Genomic DNA, 22,747 nt, shown 5'->3' with positions numbered 1-22,747 from the left:
CCACGGGAGGTGAGAATCAGAGAGAAAGAGAGAGAGAGAGGAGGAGTGAGAGAGTATCGAAGAATGGGAGAGCGAACAGGACGTGAAACGGACGTCGAGATAGCGACGAGGATTCTCGATTCAACCGAAGCTGCGAGCTTTTCGCGATTCTTCCATCGCGAAGGACTTTCGAACGATATGATACACGTGAAAAATCAGCGACAAAGGTGATCGATCTGTATTTGGTCGCTGGGTAGCGCGCAGAAAACGCGCGCGATGAACGAACCAGTGAGCGAGCGTCACCAGCTTGGACGAAGTCAGAGAAAAGGTCGTCAGCTTCGGTCTCTAGGTGGGTTTCTCACGATGGATGTTCGAGGATGAACTTATATTAATTGCTTGAGTGATGATAGTTAAGGGAGTGGAAAAGGGGGTTAGGATCATCTGGCGATGCGTGTCGAGGGTTAGGTGTGGATGGACGTGGATATATGCCGTCCGACGTCACCCACTACGCTCTCGAGACTCTGTGTCGGGGCGTGCGCGTCCAGCGAGTCCTCGCTCCCCGCCAGAATGGTGACCTCGTCCGGTCCCGCGTGCAACGACGGCGGGATCGACGGTCGAACGTCGACGACCGCGTCCTCCCCTGTTTCCCTTCGCCTTCGTGACGGGCCGGCCGTGTCGCTCACTTTCACGGTGCTCAGAACGGTGCTGAACTCCCCTGGCCTTCGCCCGGAAACGTACAAGGTCACAACGCTGGACTCATCCCTGACAGGCTCCTCTTTCTTATCGTTCGATTTACCCCGACCGTTTCTAGGCTTCGACGGTTTGTGGTACTGTTGAACGTCCTCCTCCTCCTCACCCGAGTAGTCATGATTGTCGTGTTTATAATCGGAATCAGCTGGTTGGTGCCTCCTCTCAACCTCGCCAGGCAAGGTATTGCTCTGGGTAAACGGAGCAGCTGCGAACAGGGGATCCAACAGGGGGTTTGTGTTCTTCGGCGCTTGGGGTTGCTGGAGGAGCAGCAACAAGGAATTCAAATTCGCAGCTGGCAACGCAGCCGTTGGTGTCACCACCACTGTGTCCGTGACGAACTCTGTCGCCGTGACCACGTCCGTCGAGGTGTCCACCAGGGTGGTGAGTATCTCTTTCCCTCGAAACGTCAACGGGATCACCGTGCTCTGTTGTTTCGTGATCGTGGTGACGTACGAGGTGGTGCGCGTGTTGTACTGCGTGGAGGGTGTGCCCTGCTGTTGCAGCAACGGGTTCGCCTGACCTAATTGACCGAGAAGCAGTTGCGAGAGGAGAATGTTCGCGAGAGGTGCGTTCCCGGGTAGAGACGGTTGCACTGTGGAGACCACGTTCTCCACGGAGTAGACGGTCGTGGGTACGATCACGGACTGCGAGGCCCTGCGGCCACCCAAGGTGGTTAACGTGTGGGAGACGCGGGTAGTGGGCGTCTCGTGGAGCAGGAAACGGGTTACCTCGGTCTGACCTTGGGGATTGGTACCGGTTACCTCGCTAACGATCACCACTAATTGTCTGCCGTCACCACCTGTCACGGTGCTGTACTGAGACGGAGCCAGGACTTCGGTGCTGGGTTGGGCGGTTATGATATTCCTCTGCTCCGTGATGCCGTTGTTCACCACTGGTATGGTGACCTCCGTGGGCACGTAGTGAGTCACTGTGATCGTCCCGTCGTAGTCTGGATGCACTGTGGGCGCTTCTCTGATATCCTCGAGGGAACCTCTGGTTTTCGTCGGTTGCGATGCTCTTCTGTTACCATTCCTGCTGGAGGACCTCGTGGCAGTGCGGCCAGAAGGTGGTACACGCCTTGTGGCGGTGGACTCTGTCGATTTGTTCGATCCGTTTCGCAATCGCGGTGGTCTCACGCGTTCTGAGCTAGTCGAGGTTCTACCGTTTGTTCTGGTTCCTGAAGAACTTGGTCTTTTATAGTTCGATCTGCTGGAACTCGTGTCTTTCTCTCTGAGAGTGAACCTACCGTTGTTAGAAGTTGGGGAAGGTTTTATTCTAGAGGTGGTGCTTCTCTCGCCGTTGTTATTACTGTTTTTCGACCTGTTTCTGGTCTTGCTTTGACTTAACTCCGTCGATTCAGCTGACGTCTTCTCAGAATTGCTCTGTGACTTGGACGCAGGTCTAGACGCTGTCAGAGACCTTCCTCGAGTGTTACTGTAACGAGGAATAGGCTTCGAGTTAGACTTGGACGTCTCTTCTTTACTCGAGATATTTTCATTCACGTCAGACTTGTCTTCAGCCTTTTGCGCACCTGTCTGACCCGGTCGTCGGAATCTACTGGTCAAGGATCTCAATTGACTCGCCTGTCTGCGTATCCTTCGTAACCTGTTCGGTCTGATCTGCACGATTGGTCTGGTAGACTTTCCAGAGCGACGATTACTGTTCGCTGTTCTGTCTTCGTGCTCAGAGCCATCGTAATCGTTGTCAGCTATCTCTTCTACACCATCGTCCTCAAAATTTTCCTCGTCTTCACCTTCCAGATCCTCGCTGGGCTCTATCTGCTCCTCTATGGGTAGTTCCTGTTTCTTCCCAAATAGTCCTCGAGGAGGAAATAACCCTGTGCTACCCTGTCGAGGCCTGGTCGATATTGGTGTGTTGCCCCTTCCATTGCTTCGAATATTACTAACTCTAGGAACAGCTGGCGTGGTTGCTCTGTTCAAATTGCCGTTTCTTCTCGTAGTCGTTGGTGGCCTGGGTGTCGTCCCAGTTCTGCCAGAAGTGCTCAGACTGTTTGGCCTGCGGAACCTCAGTAAAGGATTCGTCGACCTCCTTGGGGACTCTGTGGTCGTTTGAAGAGGCGCTGTAACAGTTTCTCCGTCCTCCGCATCCTCCGTATAAGGTGTCTCTTCAGTCACCAAAGTGGTCGTAGTGAATTCATTGGCATCGTTTTCTTGGTCGTCGTGTTTAGCCGTTGCCTGACCTCTCAACAAAGTGGACGATGGCCTGATCGGCGACCTGTACCTGGTAGACACTCCAGGGAATACGGAACTCGAGCCACGAGACGCTGCTCTAGCCGAGGAGCCTCTGATCGACGTTGGTCCACGTCTGTTCCCTTGGAACACGGACGATGGAGATATTCTGGGCTGAGCCCTGCCTCTGGTGCTTCCTGTCAGAGTCGAGGAGTAAGAACTGGCTGTGCTTGGAGAACCTCGTCTTCCAGGGAATCTTCTCGACCCTGATGGCGACAACGTCGAAGAGTATGGACCTATTGGCGAACTGACGCGACCCCTGGACGAAGCGAATCTATTGCCCTTTCCAGCCAAAGTTGCAGTTATCGTAGGTGTTATATCCGTTCTGGTAATCGTCGTTGCACCTTGTGCACCCTTTCGCTTTGGATTAAACGTGGGCCTGTTTCTGGACGCGAATGGTCTGATCACTGGAGTGAACGTTCTCTTCCTAGTGGAGAAAGTCAGCCTGGATTTCTTCTTGACACTCTGCCCATCTTCCCCTTCTTCATCTTCCTCTTCGCTCTCTTCATTCTGCTCAAGATCTTCGTCCTGGTCAGGAGGCTCTGTCGTCGGGTCCTCCGACAGGGAGGATTGTATCACTGCAGGGGAAGGTGAGATTTCTGGGATCTCCGTGGGTTTCGTGGGTGGCGAAGTCGTCGTGGGTGCGATCTTTATCGTTGGAGTCGAAGACAAGAAAGTTGAGGTGCTCTCTATGATCTGGGCATACCTACCCTCGATGTTGGTACCGATCACTTTCGATTCGTAGAACGTCGTCGTGCCGTTATTCTCTATTTGACCTTGGATCAGTCTTACCAGACCAGTTCTGTGACCCTGAGTGGGTGGTATAGTCGCTTTTCTCTCCTCGTCTATCTTAGTACTCGAAGTGCTCTCGATTACCTTCGCGTAGAGTCCGTCGAGCAGAGTCCCGATCTGTTTCGTGGTGAAATAGATCGTGGTGACACCATCAGCGTCTATTATGTTCCCTTTGTTCATCGACAGGACGCCTGTTGGCAGGACTGGCGTAGCCACTGACGATGGCAACGGTGGTACCTCGATTCTGGTCGAGCTCTCTTTAATCTGAGCGTACAACCCATCGATGTAAGTGCCATGAATGTCAGTCATATAATGTGTGGTGGTGCCGTCGTTAACTTGGCTGGATCTGATCGTCGAAAGTAGACCAGTTTTCGGAAGCTCGGTAGTTTTCGACGGTGTAATCGTTTTCTCCTCTGTTGCTAAGGTTTGCTGAAAGATTGGACCATCGATGGCTCTTCCAGTTGCAGCTTGACGAGTGACAGGAACATCAGGAATGGAGACGCTGGTAACAGTCTCTAGCCTGCTATTCAAAATCGTCTCATTGCCTACGTAGGAAGTCGTGAAGTAAGTGTAAGTGGTGTAATACGTGGTTGGTTCAGGGTTAATTGAAACGGACTCTGAAACAGTCTGATCAGTAGTAGGGGATGTGGTGATCTCTTTAGAACTCGTAGATCCCAGTTCCTCGATTTTCGAATTCTGAATAGGAGCCACGTCCGACGGTGTCACCTCGTTATCAGCTGTGATCTTGGATTCTTTCTCGCTGACGAAGCTGTCTTCGACGTTCGACGTCGATGGACGATACGTCATGAGCACTCCTAGCTCTACTGTAGGCGTGGGTGTCACTCCAGGTGTCACAACGTTGCTGACTGTTTCTTCGCGACTTGTGGTGACAGTATCGCCATCCTTATAGAACGTCGTCCAATAGGTGAACGTCGTGAAGTATGTCACTGGCAAAGTGCTAGTTTCAACTGGTACCACAGCAGTTGGTCGTATGGTCTCAGTGACCACGTTCGTGACGGTTTCCAAACGACTGACTACGTTTGACTCGTCACCTTTGTACATCGTCGTGAAGTACGTGAAAGTGGTGTAACTGGTCTGAAGCAGAAGAGTAGGCGCTGGTTCCACGTCGTGGTGATTCGACTCTGATAGCTCTTGATCTTCAGGCACAGCGTTCCTCTTGTCCATCACGTCCAACACGGTGCCGCCTCCGGAACTGGAGGAGGACACCACGTCAGTGACCATGGATCCCAGAACTTCACCCTCGACTGGTGGATTGGGCGTCACCTGGGCGTTCACTTCGAAACCACGAAACATATTCTCTGTAGTTGGTTGATCCTCCAAAGTACTTGGATACTCCGTTGTCGGTTCCGCTTTAGCTTCAGGAACGGTTGCAGCCTCGTTGCTCGATGCTTGCTGCTGCACTTTCTTCGCCAGAAGAAGGGCTTCCTCCTGCGATTTCTGTCTCTGAATAGCTTCTAAGTACGCCAATATTTCTGGTGGAACAGCTGGTTTATTAGTTGGTGCAGTCTCAGCTTTGGGCGTGGTTGGTTGCTGGGTCTCCTGAATTACGGGCACCACAGCAGTCGGCTGGAACTTCTCAGTAACGACATTCGTGACTACTTCGGTTCTCGTCTCGATTTCCGTCTCATCGTCGACGAAGATAGTAGTGAAGTACGTGTACGTCGTGTAATACGTCTTGATTTGTTCCTTTACTTCTTCAACTGGCAAACTTGGCGTAGGGCTAGGTTCAATTTCTGGCGTGGTTTCCTTGGCATCTTCGAAAACTTTATTAGTGACTCCAGACTCTGTAGGGATATTTTGATCAGTAGTGGTGTCTTGTTCCTGCAACGTGGTCAACGTGTCCTCCGTAGTTTGCTCCATCGTTGTTGGATACTTCTCAGTGCCCTCTTCGCGCATGGGCGTAGTGGAAGGCAGAACGGTGTCTGAAATTTTTGTGGGCAATATCGAAGACGACTCGTCCGTTTCGAACAATCCAGCAACCACAGCGGATACTCCGTTGGGGCCAACGGTCTGAGTGATCACGTTCGTCTCGACGACCTCTCGACTGGAGATGCTGGAAGTGCTCTCCTGGAAGAAAGTGGTCAAGTACGTGTACGTCGTGTACAGAGTCTTGAAGATCAACTCTATCTCCTCGTCCTGTTTAGTACTTTGCTCCACTTCCGTGACCAGCAAACTGGGCGTGGTCGTGGTCATCATGGGCTCTGTCACGGCCGTAGGAAGGATCGAGGGCGCAGTTTCGCTTGGCAGAATCAACTCCGTCAGATAAGTCACCTCTGACGAGACCACCTCTCTCGATTTTATCGACGTCGTAGTCTGATCGCCATTGGGGATGAAGAAAGTCGTGAAATAAGTGAACGTTTTGTACACTGTTGAAGGAAGTAACCTGGTTGCCAATGTAATTTTCTCTTCCTGCTCGTCAAACGCGTGGCCCTTGTGATCCTGGTGTCCCAGCTCGTTATTCGAACCGCCTACCTTGATACTGCGACCTTGAGGATCGCCAGGCACTATATCGTTGGGAATTTCATCGTCCAAAGTTGAAACGGATTCGGTGGTACCAAGCACAACCCTTCTGGCGCTCTCCAGGATATCCTTCAATGTCGTTAACACGCTATCCGTGGTGCCTTTCAATGGCGTGGTTAGTTCGTTCATTTCCAGGAGAGACTCCTCGCTCGTGGTGATTATTCTGGGCGTGGTACCAGTTGTCATCTCCATCGTGGTATCCAGTTCGCCTTCAGACTCTTCAGCAACTGTAGTACCATAATCCACGGTGGTATCTTCTGTATCGTACGTTGCGGTTGCCTCGTCAGGGAAGAAATACACGTTCGATGACGTGTGAATAGTTTGAACGTAATTCGTACCAATATAGGTGCCATAAATTAAACTTTTATAATGAGTAGTGATACCATCAGAAGAAGTGGTCGAATCGACGACCTTCAGAAGGCCTGTGGGCTTCAAGGAGGCAGTCTCGATGTCTGGTACCAGAAGAAGAGGCTCCGTGGACGTCGTGGACGGTTCAGATTCGAAATTCTCAGTGACGCTTGGCTGAATGTTCGCCCTGTTAATGGCATCCAATAGAGGATCACCTGTTTCACTGTTCGGATCAGACTTGCGTCCTGGATGCTCTTTAGTCTTCTCTGGACCGGATACCACACTGGTTGGTCGAATCTTTATTACAGCGATCCCATCGTCAGGCCTCAGAGTCGCGTCACCCTTGATCGTGGTAGCTGGACGACCAACAGGAGCTGGTGACGTGCTTGGAGAGAAAACGATGACAGTTTCACCAACGGTAGTAGTAAACTCCGCGAAGCCATGATACGTCACAGTCGCCAAAGGCTTTGGATCTAATCTCTTCTGCACAGTTGGCTTAGGTTGAGGTTTGAAGATCTTAGGCACTCTGGGCCTGAAATTCTTCGGCTGATCCTCTTCAAGAGTATCGAAATTGGTCGTCACGTACTCGTGCTTCACAGTGTACGTAGGCAGATTATCCGCGGGTCTAACCTTCGCTGGTTTGAACCTCTGACCATCCGTACCAAACTCTCTTTTGCTAAATATATCATTTTCCCTGGACAGTTCATCCAGCTTCGTCGAGGAAGCTTTTCCATTTTCATTTTGGCCATCAGAATCGCCTCCCTGGCCCTCCTCCTGTTTCACATTTCCAATATCCTCTAACGCCTTGATAGGCGCGTTATCCAGAGCCACTTTCAACTGCCAGTCATCGTCAGACGTCCTCGAGGGGTAAACCACGTACGGGGTTGCCGAGTCAGGACTGGGCTCTTTGTCGTAGAACACCCTGCTGGACGTGGCCAGTATTCTCGCGTAGAGACGACCGTTGTCCAGCGTGGTACCAAGCACCTGAGTAGCGAACTCAGTGCTGGCGCCATCCTGCACGAAGGTTCGCGCGGTTTTCGTTAGCAGACCGACCGGGGGAACGGATTTGCCAGGTCTAGCCGAGACCAGGAGTACCGTGGTCACGCCTGGTTGTCGATCACCGCGCATGGAACGAGTGTTTCGAGCATGGGAAGTGTTCAGGATCGTTCAGAGGCACCCGAGGACCGGGGACAATCGCCGCGCGAGGAGCACGCAAGATCATTAGATTTCCATTCCCGTTTCGTTCGCATTCGGGATAGAGAAAATAGAAATAGACAGAGATCCAGTCGAGTCGTGTGTGGTAAATTCGTCCGAGTCGTCCGACGGTCGCGATTTGATCGGTGTCAGGCCAATCGGTTAATCGGTGTCTCGTATGGAAGTATTATCGTATTTCGTGTTTTCGTTTTTCGATAAAATATGTGGGTCGTCGGAGAGACGGAGTGGCGGGCGGACGTTGGAGGCAGACGGCATCCAGTTGTTGAGAAGAGTTGAAGGCGAGGAGCAGGCGGGAGCAGTAACAGAAACAGAAAAAAAAAGAGACAGACGATCTTAGTGGGCGAGTCATCCTGTTGGTACAATAGCCTATAAGAGAGAAGGAACCTGCTGCGTCCCCGTTTCTACCCTCTCCCCACGGGTATCGGTTTCCGATCGTCGCACGTTCACGGTGGCCCCGACGGATCGCCTGTTCCGTTCCGTCCCGTTCCGTTCCGTGCGGCGCTAGACCGGAAACGGGGCCGGTACCTGCAACCGGGGCGTCGCGGTTCCGCGTCCGTGAATCGTGCGCGCGCGCGAAAACGACAGTAGAAGGTGCACAGGCGTTAAAAAGATAGCCGTAGGCCGTACACGGTATTGCAAATCGATACGTATACATGTATATGCGTTATATAGGTATATAGAACGTTGTATAATATATATGTACGGCTCGAGGGACCTGAGAACTAGTTCCAGAGGATCCGTTTATGATACTCGGTCAACAATGGAGGCGTTTCTAATTCGCGCCCCGATCTATAGGCCCCGTGCGAACCGTGAAATTCATTTCACGTTTCAACCAGTGAAAGTACTCCTATATTTGTAAATCTCCCCGCCGCGGTTACGTATTCTTTCTTTATTTCCTTTTTTTTTTCATTTTGCTTTTTTCGAGGTTCCGTTCTCTTTTGCACGCGACTCTTCGTTTCGTTAGATCGATCATCAAGTCCCCCGAGGCTACGGTTTTGCGGTGAGTCGATCGTCAGGGGATTTCGAGACCATTTGCCCCACGGAAACGAAATCGAACGCGACACTGGACATTGTACTGTAAATCTGTCACTTTTCGATGACTGTCTCAACTGGACGATCTGAGATTTTTTTTTAAGCGAATACGGAAATCGTAAGTGCAAGAGTGATCGACTTGCGGTACAATGAACCGTGCACGATGCGACAGAAGAAGAGAAAAAAAAAAAATTAGGGGTACAAACACAGAAAGAGAGACACAGATATGTATATGTATATATATATAATACGAAAGAAGTCGTTTCTGATTATGTACACGGCCGCACCTCGCGTCGACACGCACATTGCAGGTTTTTAGAGACAGAACGATCGGTTTTAACTGTGAGAAGAGAAAGGCCAGACAGCGGAGACGAAAGATAGAGAGAGAGAAAGAGAGAGAGGGAAGCGAAAGAGAGAGAATCGTTGTTGCCGATAGGATTGTGCTCGAACACGGACCTCGTTGCGGATAATGGAGCTACAGAACGTGGCTGACGATGTGCATTCGTCTCTCGTCCCACCGTGAAGCCATTCTCGAGCACAATTCTATTGGGAAAACACGAATCGGATGCAAAACAGGCACACGAGGAGGGTGCAACGCTCACCTTGCAGGTCCCTTTCTATCCTAGGTGCTCTGACTTCTGTCAATGGTCTCTCATCTGTAAATTAAAAATTAAGTCACCATTAATTCCTCGAAGAATTAACAAGCGATAACGTTTATTACAAAGTCCATGTCTGTTGGCATACGTGTTAGCACACACGCAGCCAGACAGAGTACCGTTTCGACGAGCGTACGCTAAAGAATAGAGCAGATGTCCAAATCAGAGTGCAACAGTTTCGAACGACAGTGCAATTTGCGAAAAACAAGAGAAACTTTCATCGAAATGTTTATCTGTTTAACGCACTGGTCAAGGCCGCGTAATGGCACCTCCGGGAAAGGAAATGGTGGGTGGTGAAGGGAAGTTCGCGAAGGATGCTTGCTCGAGAGGCTGCGTTTGGTCATCATATAGATTTCTTCGCGTTGCATGGCTGAACGCGTAGGAAAGGATAATTATGCGCGATGCCCATATCGTAATTCAACGAACATAATGGTAAACCTACAAGTTTAGGATCCTCGCGGTGCGGTTCGAGATTTATTCGACGGTGGAATCGCGATAGAATTATCTCGCGGTTGGCTGGGCAATTTCAGAATAACCTGAGGCGAATAATTTACTAAAGAAGCTCGTATAAATAATTAAATAGTTTCTTCTATTCACGAGCAAAAATTCCATCGCACTTCTCTGCTCATCTAATAAAATCTACGATCGCAAATAACTCCATCTGCATCCTTTTCATCAACTCGTTTGCACAAAACAACCGCTATCTACTTTAATAATCCTTAAAAATAATATAATAAATATTTAATAATATAATGTACAGTGTCCTCTTGCCTTTATCATCAGTTTCGTATTTCTCGCGATGATAGCAATATTTGTCAACGTGCTTAATGGCGTACCAAACACGACGCTCGCGTACTGTGACACTGAGAGCGTGTTTCTCAGAAATGGCCCCGGGCGAAGCGTGGTTCCGATCATTTCCGAGCGCGGGTACGAATTCCACGTCTCCGCTAAGTAAACCAGCGAGCAGCGGCGAAGTCGCCAGACGACGGTCGAGAGCGGGAGCGGTAAGGTGCACGGTGTATGAGAACGAGAGAGGCAGAGGTCCCAGGGCCCCGACGATGCTGAAGATGTCGTCCGGAGGCCGAGACGTACAGTTATCTGACCGACTCCTTTCTTCTCGTCGCTTGAACGTCACCACGGTAGGTACCATGTGCGCGCTGATGAAATATCCTTCAGTAACGGCCACGCACGCGTCTCTCCATTGCGAATCGCTGGGTTTGGGTACCATTCTGCGACCAACGAACATCGAACGCGGCGCAGGTGATCTTGAGAAACTGAAAGCAGCTTCGATCGAATTGCGTTTCAATTGAGGTGATGAAGGTGGATTAATTTGGCCAAGGACGCGTCTCGTATGTGTATTCGAAGCGACTTCCCGCTTGACATTGTTTCGAATGTCACTGGACCGGATGCGTCGAGGGAAAAATAAGATCGAGGGCTCGCGACTCGTTTTTCTCTGTCGTGACACTGCGCACCTGGTTGATCCAGTTGGTGTCATTTAAAACGAGCGACGCAGGAACGCAGCCGATCGAGCGGATTCTTTCTACGCTGTTTCATTCATTCGTCATGCTCGATTTGCCGAGTTCACCCGACTACGGGGAATTTCGTTCGTCTTGAATGGCGGCCGCCGTGACCCGGAGTGCCCCAGTACCTGCCTCACCTGTTCCACTGCCTCCCCGTTAGCTTTTAGCGCTATTAAAGTCACTGTCGCGTCGCTCGCGAGCACCATTCTTCCGCCATGTCGATCGCGACTGCTGTTTGCTGAGACTGAGTTCGTAATTATCGCTACAACGTGGTGATAATTTAGCAAAAGTATGCGAATTCAGTTGAGCTGAGAGTTTCCTCGATTCTAGTGGATAGTACCTTTGAATTGGTACGCATTGTTTTTAATTGAAGAAATATGATGTTGTTTCCGGAGTACCGTAATGAAAGCACTACAGTGTCCACGAATTGACAGGAAACAGAGCGTTGCAAACGATCTTCCAGCATTACGGAGCATTACGGTGGATGATTATGAAACGCCAGCTGCAGGCGATATGTATTCATCGAACGAGATCGATCAGCGACTCCTTTAATTGCCGATCCGCTGATCCTTAACGATTTCTGCGAACCTCTTTAACCAGAGCTCCGCGAAACTAACGTAATAACTGTGAAATTGAATCGCGCGACCGCCTGGAAAGCGGCACTACGGGCCATTTTCTCGAACGCAAATTGGTCGATCGAGTTTACGGAAAAAATGCGAACGCGATTTGCTATGACCCACTATCCTTATCTGTTTACTGAGTACTCCACTTGTAAAGAATAATCGCGCTACTTTAATTACATTAATCACCGTCTTCCTTGTATCGCCGTTAAACCGAACAAGTCCCGCTATCACTTATCGAACACTCGTATCTCTGCTTCATCTCCAATTTTATTTTCTCCACGATCGTTTACCACACTCGAAGATCAATTAAAAATTCACGATCTAAATCCACGTTTCTGTAGATCGTCTGACTCGTGGTAGCTCGATCCACTTGCGAATAAAATTGACTTTCGTTTCTTTTAAAGTTGGCAACGAGATTTTCGCGTGTGCTGTTTAATAGTGAAACAATTTTCCAACGATTTATCTTGTGCCAAATCGACGAGAACCAAGGCAGTCGAAATTTGACAGGGATCGAGATGACATCCGGTTGTCCAACCAGTGGTCACTTCTCGGTAGTCCACCGATCGAGATCGACGTACTCTCGTGGTTCGAGGTCATCGTCGTCCCGGTGCATTGGGTCAGCTGGTCGACTTGGTGTCGCCCTTCTTTCTCCGATGGTTTGGCCTGAGGCCAACCAGGCTCGTTTCGATGCCAAGGGACTCGCACTGTCTCTGAATGATCGACAACGCCGTCGGTCGATCTGTCTTTCAACGAGGAAATCTGGAATCCTTGGACGACTTAAATCAAATAAATTGCATTTTTATGCGAAGAGGCTATGGTAGTTTCTTTTAGAGAGATCGTAAGGAAAAATCGGACAAATTTGATTCAGAAGTCTGACAATTGCGTATTCTTTATTCCAATTTCAGTATCTTTTTTTATAATATAAATATTTTTTTTATCATTTGATATTATTTGTTCTAATGAAGTAAATTGTGAATGTGTAGATATAGGAACCCATGGAATCACGCCTGTCATTCTGCAACCATCATCTTCAGCACACGATTGCAGTTGCATACAAGAGGCGTTGCCTTGAGCTCTTTTTCTTCGCTGCAGCCACCTTCAAGAGGAGGGAAGTCCCTCGAAGCATTCCTGGACTCTCGCAACAGATAATTCGTTCATTCATGTCGTCTGTTACCCCGTGAACAACGTCTAGCCTTTTTTCCACCGCTTTCTAGCTAACGTAATCGTCCCCAGACGCGCTCGTGCGCGTTGCAACGAGGATTCCTCGGGGCTCCGAGTGCGGACGATAAACGGCGACGAAGTAACGGCGAAGGGACGTCAAATGGATCACCTTACTAGGGAATCGAGCGTTCCAGGTGAACGCCTGAACGCTTCGCAGTGCTTCTTCCGCGTAACAAAGTGGAGGACGACCAGCGATGAAACTGGAGCGTGCAAATTGAGAGGATGATCGACCATTTTGGATGTCCGTATTCAATCACCGCGATGGTAAGTAAAATTTAGCTTCTGAGAAGAAACGTTTAAACGACACCAGAATAAGTAGCGCAGAAGTTAATCGCGAGGAAAGAACACGAATGAAATTCCACAAGAAAGAATAATTAAGTAGTAAAACCCTATGAACCAAGCATCAGGCTCTAAGATCGCGTCAGAAGTGTCGAGCAGCAAGTGATTGTCGCTTTCAACGTTTCGTAAATACAGAGAAAGATCGGGAGCGGTGAGTAAAAAATTTAGAAACAGAGACGAGTCGTCTAAGCTCGACAGAGATAACATCGGAAAGTGTTTCATGGGAACGCGTACCCTCGCTCGCGTCTGTTCCATTTCCATCTGATTCCACGTCACGATCTAAGCCTCATCCACGTTTCGTACGAATTTTATCTAGCGGGGACAAAACAGATCTTCTGGACAGGTAGCATCGAAACGTGACCGCGCATACGACCGCGTGCGATCGTTTCCACCAGCGAAGTCGCCGACACGGTGACCCTGACTGGAACGTGTCGCAAGTTCCAACGATCTCGCTGCCAACGAAACCCAGTTGGCATTCAATCGAAAACGCGAGATCTCACTTTCCGTTCGTAACGTGGAAACGATTTAATGGCGGCACTGGATGGTCTTTTGGCGAACAGGCGCCTTCTTCTTGAATCCAAAACGACTGACTTTGCTAGAGAGTTACGGTATTCGACTAATACTTTGAATTTTTATTACTCAATTGTACCCGTTTGAAAGTTTACTTTCTTCTATTCATAATTGAGAGATATGCAACAACCGTGAAGAATTAAAACGTTTTTGTATTAATTATTTGCTTTCAATACAATATGAGAAAAGGAGCGATCCAATACACATCGACCAGATATTTCGAAACGAGATGTTATCCAGTTGAACGCACGAATTAAGCACAGGCACAGCTGCGTCGACTTAACCAGCTGTATAATAGCGTTCCTAACTAGCTACGCGTACTGCTTTCGGAATGTAAGCCATCTTTAAAGACTCGTTGACGAGTGAGAGCTAGAACGATGATCACTCTCACTGGCGCGATGAGTTTTCGCAACCGATGCTTCGCGTGTGTTCTCCAGTCTCGACCATATTTAGTCCTTCGAGGGTGGTTCCATCGGGTAATCGCGATTTTTCATGGTTTTTCTAGCTTTTCGACGATGGAAAGTAATTGCGTTCGCGCGGTGATATAATCGCGTTCGCAAGCAGCGAAGATAATTCAAGCGTTAAGGTTCAAGTCTTTAGCGTCAGTGGAAAAGGTCAGTCCGGTTCTCTTATGTAACGCCAACTCGGACATTTTGAAACGAGATTTTCCAATGCTCTTGTAACGTTGCTATTAGTCAAGCGACAATTTGCAGTATATTATATCCACGTAGAAACTAGCGCGTTAATAAATTATTTATTTGTATATGATAACGAAACACGTAACGCGAGAAAGCATTTCCCAAATTCCCGTCGCGAGTTGAGAAACGAGTAACACTTAACAGAATCGAAGTCGAGCTCGACATTTGCAGAACCAGAGAGGTCTGTTCATTTTGCATATTTAGTGTGCATCAAGCGTACGAAGCAGGTTCGACGGAGAAAGTGTTCGATCGTGGGAACCGGTAACAACGCTGTCATCGCGTCGCGCGGTTGTTAATTCCTTCGAGATTCGTCTCGAACATTCTGAACACTCTGAATCCCGTATTCGCCACTGAAATCGCTCCGTCTCGTTCCGTAACCGCGAATGAACATTAATTACGCGCTCGTAAACGTCACTGCGCGCAGTAGTACGAACAGCGTTGCCTGACAATTGCCAGGACACTACTACTTAGCCGCGTGCACCACGAGCCATTGTTCGAACGCAAAATTAGCTGGTACCTCGACTTCGCGTACGATATTCGCGACTAATTACAATCAGAGCAACGCGTGACACACGATCACATTTTTATTCAACTGTTATTAAAAAAAAAAACAATTTTTAACATGTTAACATTAACGATATTAATTGCCAGTAATATATCCGAGTAGCAGCGAATAAAGCGAACGCGTCTGAGGCAGTTTCGATGATCTCGTGGCCCGAATGAGGTCCAGGCCATTCGATAATTGCTCGAGGAGAGCCGTGGCCGGCGTCCCCGTCTGAAAAAGGCAGAAAAAGCGGGCAGAGCGCAAGAGCAAAAGGTAATCGCGGACACCAGGGCTGCTTTTAACGGTATTGCTCTGTACTCCGGTTCGCTCCACACTCGAGATCCTTGTCCCGACACGGCAGAGGTCGATAACGTATCGTTTCAATCCTCGCTCCCTGTGGCTGCAAGCCGCGAGACATTGATCACGATATCGTAAGTCATGATCGCGCTCGCTGGACCAATGGGTTCAGGTAGGACACGTGTTCACCTTGCGAAACGGACGAGATCGATACTATAGAATGGGACGAGGATCGTTGCTGCGTGTCGATAGAATTAGCCGCTCGAAAGGCTCTGTATATGTGGATCAAGGCTTACGATTTTTCCGTGGCGTTTCGAGCTACGCGAGCTTGACGGATGATGGTGAACGAATTTTAGGTTTTACTGTTCCTACAAATGAATGACAGTTAATTTTTTTGCTTGCAAAATGATGAATCTCCGTTTTAATCGATTATCGGCTCTCCTACGGGTATGCAAAATCATTTTAATTTTCTCCAGGTAATCAATCCGAGAATTACACAATCTGAAAGTGGATTCTCTTCATATATCATCCAAACACGATTTACCATAATCAAGCGTAGCAGAATAGCGTTAAGCAACGTTTTTCTGAATAAAGGTAAACTGTGTGGAAAGTGTAGAAGAGTATCGAGACAGATTTATCGACCATTTACGAGTAATCTGTGCAACGAAGAATGTCGGTGCATTGACGTCCCCGTGGACGGTGCAATTTCCTCGTGGTTTCAAGCGTAATAACACTTTTACTGCACCGCGCCAGCGATAATGCGGTACTATGGTAATAATCAGCAATAATTCATTGCCACGTTCAAAGGCAATTCAACTTCATTATTTTCGACTTAGTGCTGATACGCGTCGCTGGGATGTGCGTGAAAAATTTCTTTTACATTCTATAATTCTAATAGGATAACTAAAAACTAATAATCACCTTAAGTGTAATAAGAATTTCCTTTTCTTGTTCTCGTCGAATTTGCAATCAATATATCTACATCAGCAACGAAGCACGTGTATCCTCTCGCGGCACGTGTACACGGCTCACGTTTAAAAATGCGAGTCGCTCGTTTGTCAAGTGACATTTCCTTTGCTACCGCGAGCGAAATGAAATAATTCTGAAAGTCGTTGGAGCCGAATGGAAACGGATACGAGGTCGTGGGTGCTCGCAGTAGCGTTTCGACCTTAGAGAGCCTCTCTCGGCCTCTCTCGGTTCAAACCGTGATTTTATTAACAAACAGCGATGAAAGTCGAGACCCGCGACACGAATCACGCCGCGAGAGTTGCAGAATCGCGAATGGACGCGTGCACGTGTCCCCTTTTTCCATCGATCGCGCGTTTCCTCGTAAAAATAGAGTTTAAGCAAGTTTCCGTGGAAGATGAGCGTCGCCTTCCTGATGTTATTGCAAATTAGAGAAAGCACGGACCAGGAGACATCGAGGGGGAGGGCAACGACGCGATTCTTCGATCAGAGACGCGTTCTCCATTTCATGGAGCGATAGAAGCTCGCAAAGAATCGCGAACAAACGTAATAAGAACCATGTCTCGTTATTAACAAATTTTTTTCTCACGAACAATTGTGCAACCGCGACATGCGCTTTCACTTTCCTTTTTAGTGACACTCCACTCTGTTTACGTAACAAATACATTCTCCTCTACTGTTTTAACTAGACGAGCGCACCTCTTTGCGTTAGAAATTAAATGTCCGAAATATATTTTACTGGGGACGAAAAAACGTTCCACACCAGCGGGTCGCATCGATCGCAGTTTGTACTCGTTTAAAACAACAGCGGATTGTATTGATAACAGTCGAAGAGAGAGAGAGGCAGAGATAGCGTCTGAGAACCAGCAGCGAAAAGTAGTCTCGCGTGAAACATGACCACTGCCACGTGAGTTGTCGGACGCACGTGACCGACAGCGTGTCAGAGAGCCAAGCAAACGGATAGACAGAGAAATATACCCTCGATCACGCAACAACCATTTCTTGCATCTTTCTAACCAGCTATTGCGTCACAACCCACCACCAATAGTGAAGAGGACCCGAACGCAGTCGACTCGTTATTGGGTCGCAACTAAATGATGAACATCGCCTCCAAGGTATATTTAATTCGTCTTCCACGTTCACGAATAAATTTAATCAGAAATTCAATCGATCGTGCAGTCAGTACACGAAAATCAGGAACCAGAAACGATCATTTGCAGGACGATGTGACGCGAATCGCTGACCCGATTCGCAGCGTTGGGTTCTCGATCCACCTGCGTCAGGATCCGATCTACCAACGGACGAGACGCCTTCCTTTCGAGTTTCCGCGGCGAAAGGCGACTCGGCCTTGACTGTTTCGAAAACCGCCGCGGGTCGTCGAGCCGGCACGCGGTTTTCAACGCGCGTCCATCGCGATCCTCTCGCTCGTGGAAAAACGCAGGCAGGGAGGGAACACCGTTCTGGAAGAGCGAGCCACGTGTTTCGCGTGGAAATCGGCGTTAACGAGCGGATCGGTCAACGATGGAAAGTTCTGATATCGTCCACTGATAGTCATCGATATTTAAGATGAACAATGCTTCCACTTTTCATGGTTTAACTGTTGAAACCGAGCGCTTGACCGTATCGCGAGATCGGACTCCAATCTTCGTACGATTTGCACGCGTTCGGTTTGTATATGAGTCGATCGAGTTGCAGCAATCGCTGGTAGGTGGATACTGTCTCGAAGTGAACGATCGCGTTCGAAAAGATCACGAGGAGAACTGTCAATCGACGGGGCGTCACGTGAAACGCTGTTTCAACGCGGCACAGCCGCGCCGCGTTCGCCGTTTCCGTTCTCCATTCGAATTCCGCGGCCAGCGACCACGCTGAATCGTTTCGCGAGCTTCCGCTCGATTCCGCAATCCTCCATTTCGGACCGCCTGCGATCTGTTTCGCTGGATTTCCGCTGCTACCGACAGTTTCGCAACTCCTTTGAATTCACGCGAAACTTGTACGAGGCACTTTAAAAAACGATCTTTTATCATCCTCGACAACAGATACAAATAAATTGCATTTTGGCAGTTATTATTTTATAATAGCAAGATATTTTCTGGCTAATAATTGTTAGCAGCTCAGCTTCAGATTAAATTAGAAAATTATAACCGCGTTTCTAGTCCCTCTCTTCTTTAACAAACGATAGGTTGACCTGAATGATCGACAGTGGAGCGTATCTGGCGCGCTCAAAGTGTTAAAGGTAATCGTGGTTGCCTCTACAATAGAGATCAATGGATACGATTTGCAGGCTCGTTAGGCTCAGCGTTCGAGCGTTATATCAAGCGATTTCCACGTGCACCCCCGCGCGATCCGGCTCGTCGAAATAATTGGAAACGATCCCAAAGGTTCGGCATAGATCGACCGCGCAGCCTGATCTCGTTACGCGAGACTTTCGAGATAAACTGGTTCTTCGTACGCAGATCGGAATTTGTCCTCGATACATCTCATTAGCTCCGTGCATCCTATCCCAGGGCACCGATAACGAGCGGCTATACGTTCTTCCGTTCGAACGAAACCACCAGCCTCGCGTACTATTGTCGTTGGGTAATTCTTACGCCTGAGTCCAGCTCTCGAGAATATTTGCAGAGCTTGCGAACCTCTTTTGCATACGCGCGCATCTGTTACGCAAAAATTGAAGAACGAAAATACCTGAACTGCGTGCGTGTTTTCATAATGCGCGAGGATGGTCGTTGAAGAAATATTCGACTATGATCGCAGTAATACTGTTATAATTGCTTTAGGAGATTTCTTCTGACAGGTGGAACGAAATAGAAATTACAACTCGGAGTCATCGGTAACTGGTCGAAGTAAAAGGATAGCAATTTCACGGATACGACTTCCAGGGAATATTTAACAATCTCCCTGACCGAGAAACCTTTAGCAGTCAACGCAGGCAAAATAGACGGAAGAAATCGCTCGCAGGAATGCAAACGCATTCCTTCAGCGCTATTTGATCAGCTGTTTACACCAATCCCGCTAATTATCCTATTCAAAGAAGAAAGTCCTCGAGGCATTCGCGAAAGCAGCACAACTCGTGTGGCGCCCAGCATCCGAAAGAAAGCATCGAACATTCCGTGCACAATTCCACGCAAGTTTCTCATCGTAAAATTCCGCTAATGATCGCGATACCAGTGGGTATCAGTCAACGACGGCTAATGAGTCTCCTCGAAGATATCCTCGAAGAAATGAATCACTCGGTTCGAAAAGAAATGCAATCAGAATCCTCTGAACGCGGAATCATGTTGGATCGCGATAAAATTCTTCGATAAATAATTCCACGCACAGGCGGGACGATTTATTAAAATCTCGCGAGCGACGCGGCCACCGTGAAATTCGAGTTCGCGTGTCATTAGCCACGAAAGGGGTGGGTGCACCAGGCGCAACGCTGCGTGGGCACGATAGTTCCGCTACCTCGGTATAAATTATGGGGAAAACGAGCCGTTTAAAGAAAGTGGGATCGAGGATAGCGGTCTCTCGATCGGATCAGACCGTCCCGGATGTGGCCAAATATTTTGGTCAACTTGTGCGACGCTTGTGACGGGAAAAGGACCACAATTTCACGTCATACATTCGATTTTCAGCGAGCGCACGTTTATAAATCTTTAAATAACCAATGTTAACTACGATAATTATATTCGAGGTAAATAGCGCAGCTTATTACATCGTAAAAGAGAGTAGTTTGAAGGGTGACTAAAATTGATCGAGCAAAATTAATCCGTTCGACTTCGAAGCGGATATATATAATACTGAACGACGTATACCAAGAACGAATGTACCCGAGGGCCAACTAGAGAGACATTTGAAACTGGTCTGACAAAGTAACAGACCGTGAACATCTCCGGCTGGATCTCCCAACGACCGCGTCGAAATCCCTCCCCAAACGACTCGCTCCACCGACTCACGCACCCGTTACGTCCGCGGTCCTCCCGTTGTTTCTTTTTCGCCTCCTCGGTGCTTTCCATCCTTCCCCGCGTTCCCTTTTTCGTCGCTCATCGCCACGTGAAAAATCGATTCACGGGCCGTTACGCATTCGGCTCAGAGAGGGACCCCGGCTGAGAAGGAGCGAGCGTTACGGGGCGGCGAGCGCGCATCCGCCTCGAAATAGGAAGCCACCGCGTACGACGACGGACAATGAAACAATGAGGCTGTTACGCGCGAGGAAGGAAAGCCAAGGAGGACTGTTCCCTCGAAAGATCCCCTTTCGTTCGCGACGGTGAAACTCTTCGCCCCGTTTCGAGGCGAATTCTCTGGAGACGACTGCCAGTGGTCAATTAGTTTCCATTTTGGGTCCATTCGAGCGTTAGATCGCGAGCGTTTCGATCGATGGATGGATTAACATTGAGTTGGATTATAAAAAATTGACGCGACTTGAAGTTGAGTGACTTAATTAAACTGAAGAATACGTATTATTGAATGGTCCATCGCGATTTCCATAGGCCTCGCGATCCTCAGCGTCCCTATTCTCGCGAGACAATGGCCGGCAGCTCGATTCGATCTCCGTCGAAAGATCGATCGCACCCGGACGAGGCGCTAATAATCGGTGGTCATTCATCCTGGCTCCTCTCCATCCTCGCGTGGAATTAGAAAGTGAGTACAGCCCGATATTTGGGTCACGCGGGGCCATTAATTGTTGCCACAGTTCGGATGTGTAACCTCGACGCTGCTTAATAGCCGGTGCCTCTCGTTATTGATCGGCCACTTTTGCAAGTGTATCCTGTGCAACACGCTCGACTCGTTCCGAGTAATTGACAGGGACTCCTGTGCTACGAAGCGCTATTAATCGCGCGGGCTGTTATTAATTCTGCGCTGGAGGCACCGACGAGAAATTGATTCTGCAACTTTGTATGGAAATCCCATGCGAATCTCACCGTAGAAAGGTCACTCGAAAAGTTCGATCGTTGTAAAGGACAAGTTTTGATAGAAATTTTATGATATAAAAAAAAATGGGATATTTTTTGTGAAGATTATGTACATTTTGTTGCATGAAACATGCAACCCTTTAGAGAACGATTTTGGCAGCTGGCGCATACGATGTCTTCCGTTTGGCTTCCTGCTCGAAGTAGGTTGCCATTACTAATTCAAATATAGCCGTATCTACATGTATAGGCGGGGTTTGTTGCATGTTCGATGAAAGTACACGGGTCCCACTTGGCGCAGTGAGAGGAAAACACTTTCACATTTGTGTCGTTCGACAATGCGAACGTTTTATCTGGAAGACACGTACGATTGCTTGCAATCGAGTTACCTTCGCACTTGTTGCAATTAAAGGAGCTACATGATTAATACATATCTGAAATCGTTGCAATATATATGCGAATGATTGATAATAACAAAATTCCTGTCCCAAGCGAGCAAGGGCGCCTCTCGCCGTAGCGATAAACGCTTCTGAAACAATTCTTGTATGGATGTTTGTAATGCGGATGCTTTTCTTCCTATGGGGAAAGTTAACGTTCTCGTGTCTGCGATGCATAATATAGGCCGTGAATATTTATGCAGCCGGTTATCTTCATTAATAGAGGGGGACAGGCAACATTCTGCTGGCGGACAGAAAGTATCTTTGTACCATTCCCACTTTGAATGGGAAAACGCAGGTGTCGAATTAATTATACCTTAATATATTCACAAAAATATACAGCTACGACTTTTTGCTTTTAAACCTGCATAGTCGTACCGCGATACGAGCTGCTGGTCGGATCAATTAACGATCTATTTGCATATTAGTTTCGTAAAATCGAGTGGCCGAGTGAAATTGAAAAAAACAGCATCAGCTATTAAACGTTTCGAGCATTAATAACGATACGTACGTAAAGTGCGCCTGCGAATAAAGCCACGAGTAACTTCAGACGGTCGTAGTCAGCCACTCGATATCAGAACGAATTTATCCAACGTACCTTAAAATCAACCGCGCGATATACAGCCTCCGTCTGCCATTCATTTCGAGGAGAATTTCAGAACGAAATCTCGCGTGTACCATCGACGACCTACATAGCCCACAAAGGGTTGATTATTCCTCGAATTACAATGACGTACGATCCTTCAGGCGAGCAAAGGCCGCGGCGCACACGGTCGAGTCGTGACCAACTTTGCTGGTCGGTCCAGCTCGTCCACGCGATCCCACGAGGCTCGATGTGGGCCGCGTGTCCCACCGAAAACCCGATCGCCCCGGGCCCATAACGGGCCGGCACACTGACTGGGCCTCACCGCGGGCCACGCTTCCTCGTAATTGGCCGATGCAAATCGCCCCGCAGCCTGCCCACTCGCATGCTAATCGAGCCCCTTTTGTGTGCGCTGCGCGGCGCGCAATTTGCATCGAATTTATTACGTGTCCGCGGTGCGTGTTCTCTTTCGTTCGGTCTTACTTTCGAACGACCGCC

General features: G+C 48.6%; 1 protein-coding gene across 1 annotated transcript in view; it reads right to left on the bottom strand.

Moving 5' to 3' along the window:
* Positions 1 to 308: 308 nt before the first annotated feature.
* Positions 309 to 22,747, bottom strand: part of LOC143433281 (uncharacterized) — a 52,550-nt gene continuing 30,111 nt past the window's right edge. The window contains exons 2-3 of the mRNA XM_076910568.1: positions 9,509 to 9,562; positions 309 to 7,765 (exon numbers count right to left, since the gene is read on the bottom strand). Coding sequence (XP_076766683.1) covers positions 441 to 7,765; positions 9,509 to 9,562 — 7,379 coding nt within the window. The 3' untranslated portion in view covers positions 309 to 440. The remainder of the gene's footprint in view (positions 7,766 to 9,508; positions 9,563 to 22,747) is intronic.

This window comes from Xylocopa sonorina, chromosome 2 (assembly GCF_050948175.1).
Source record: "Xylocopa sonorina isolate GNS202 chromosome 2, iyXylSono1_principal, whole genome shotgun sequence".
Classification (NCBI taxonomy): domain Eukaryota; kingdom Metazoa; phylum Arthropoda; class Insecta; order Hymenoptera; family Apidae; genus Xylocopa; species Xylocopa sonorina.
This window is presented reverse-complemented; position numbering and strand designations above follow the sequence as displayed.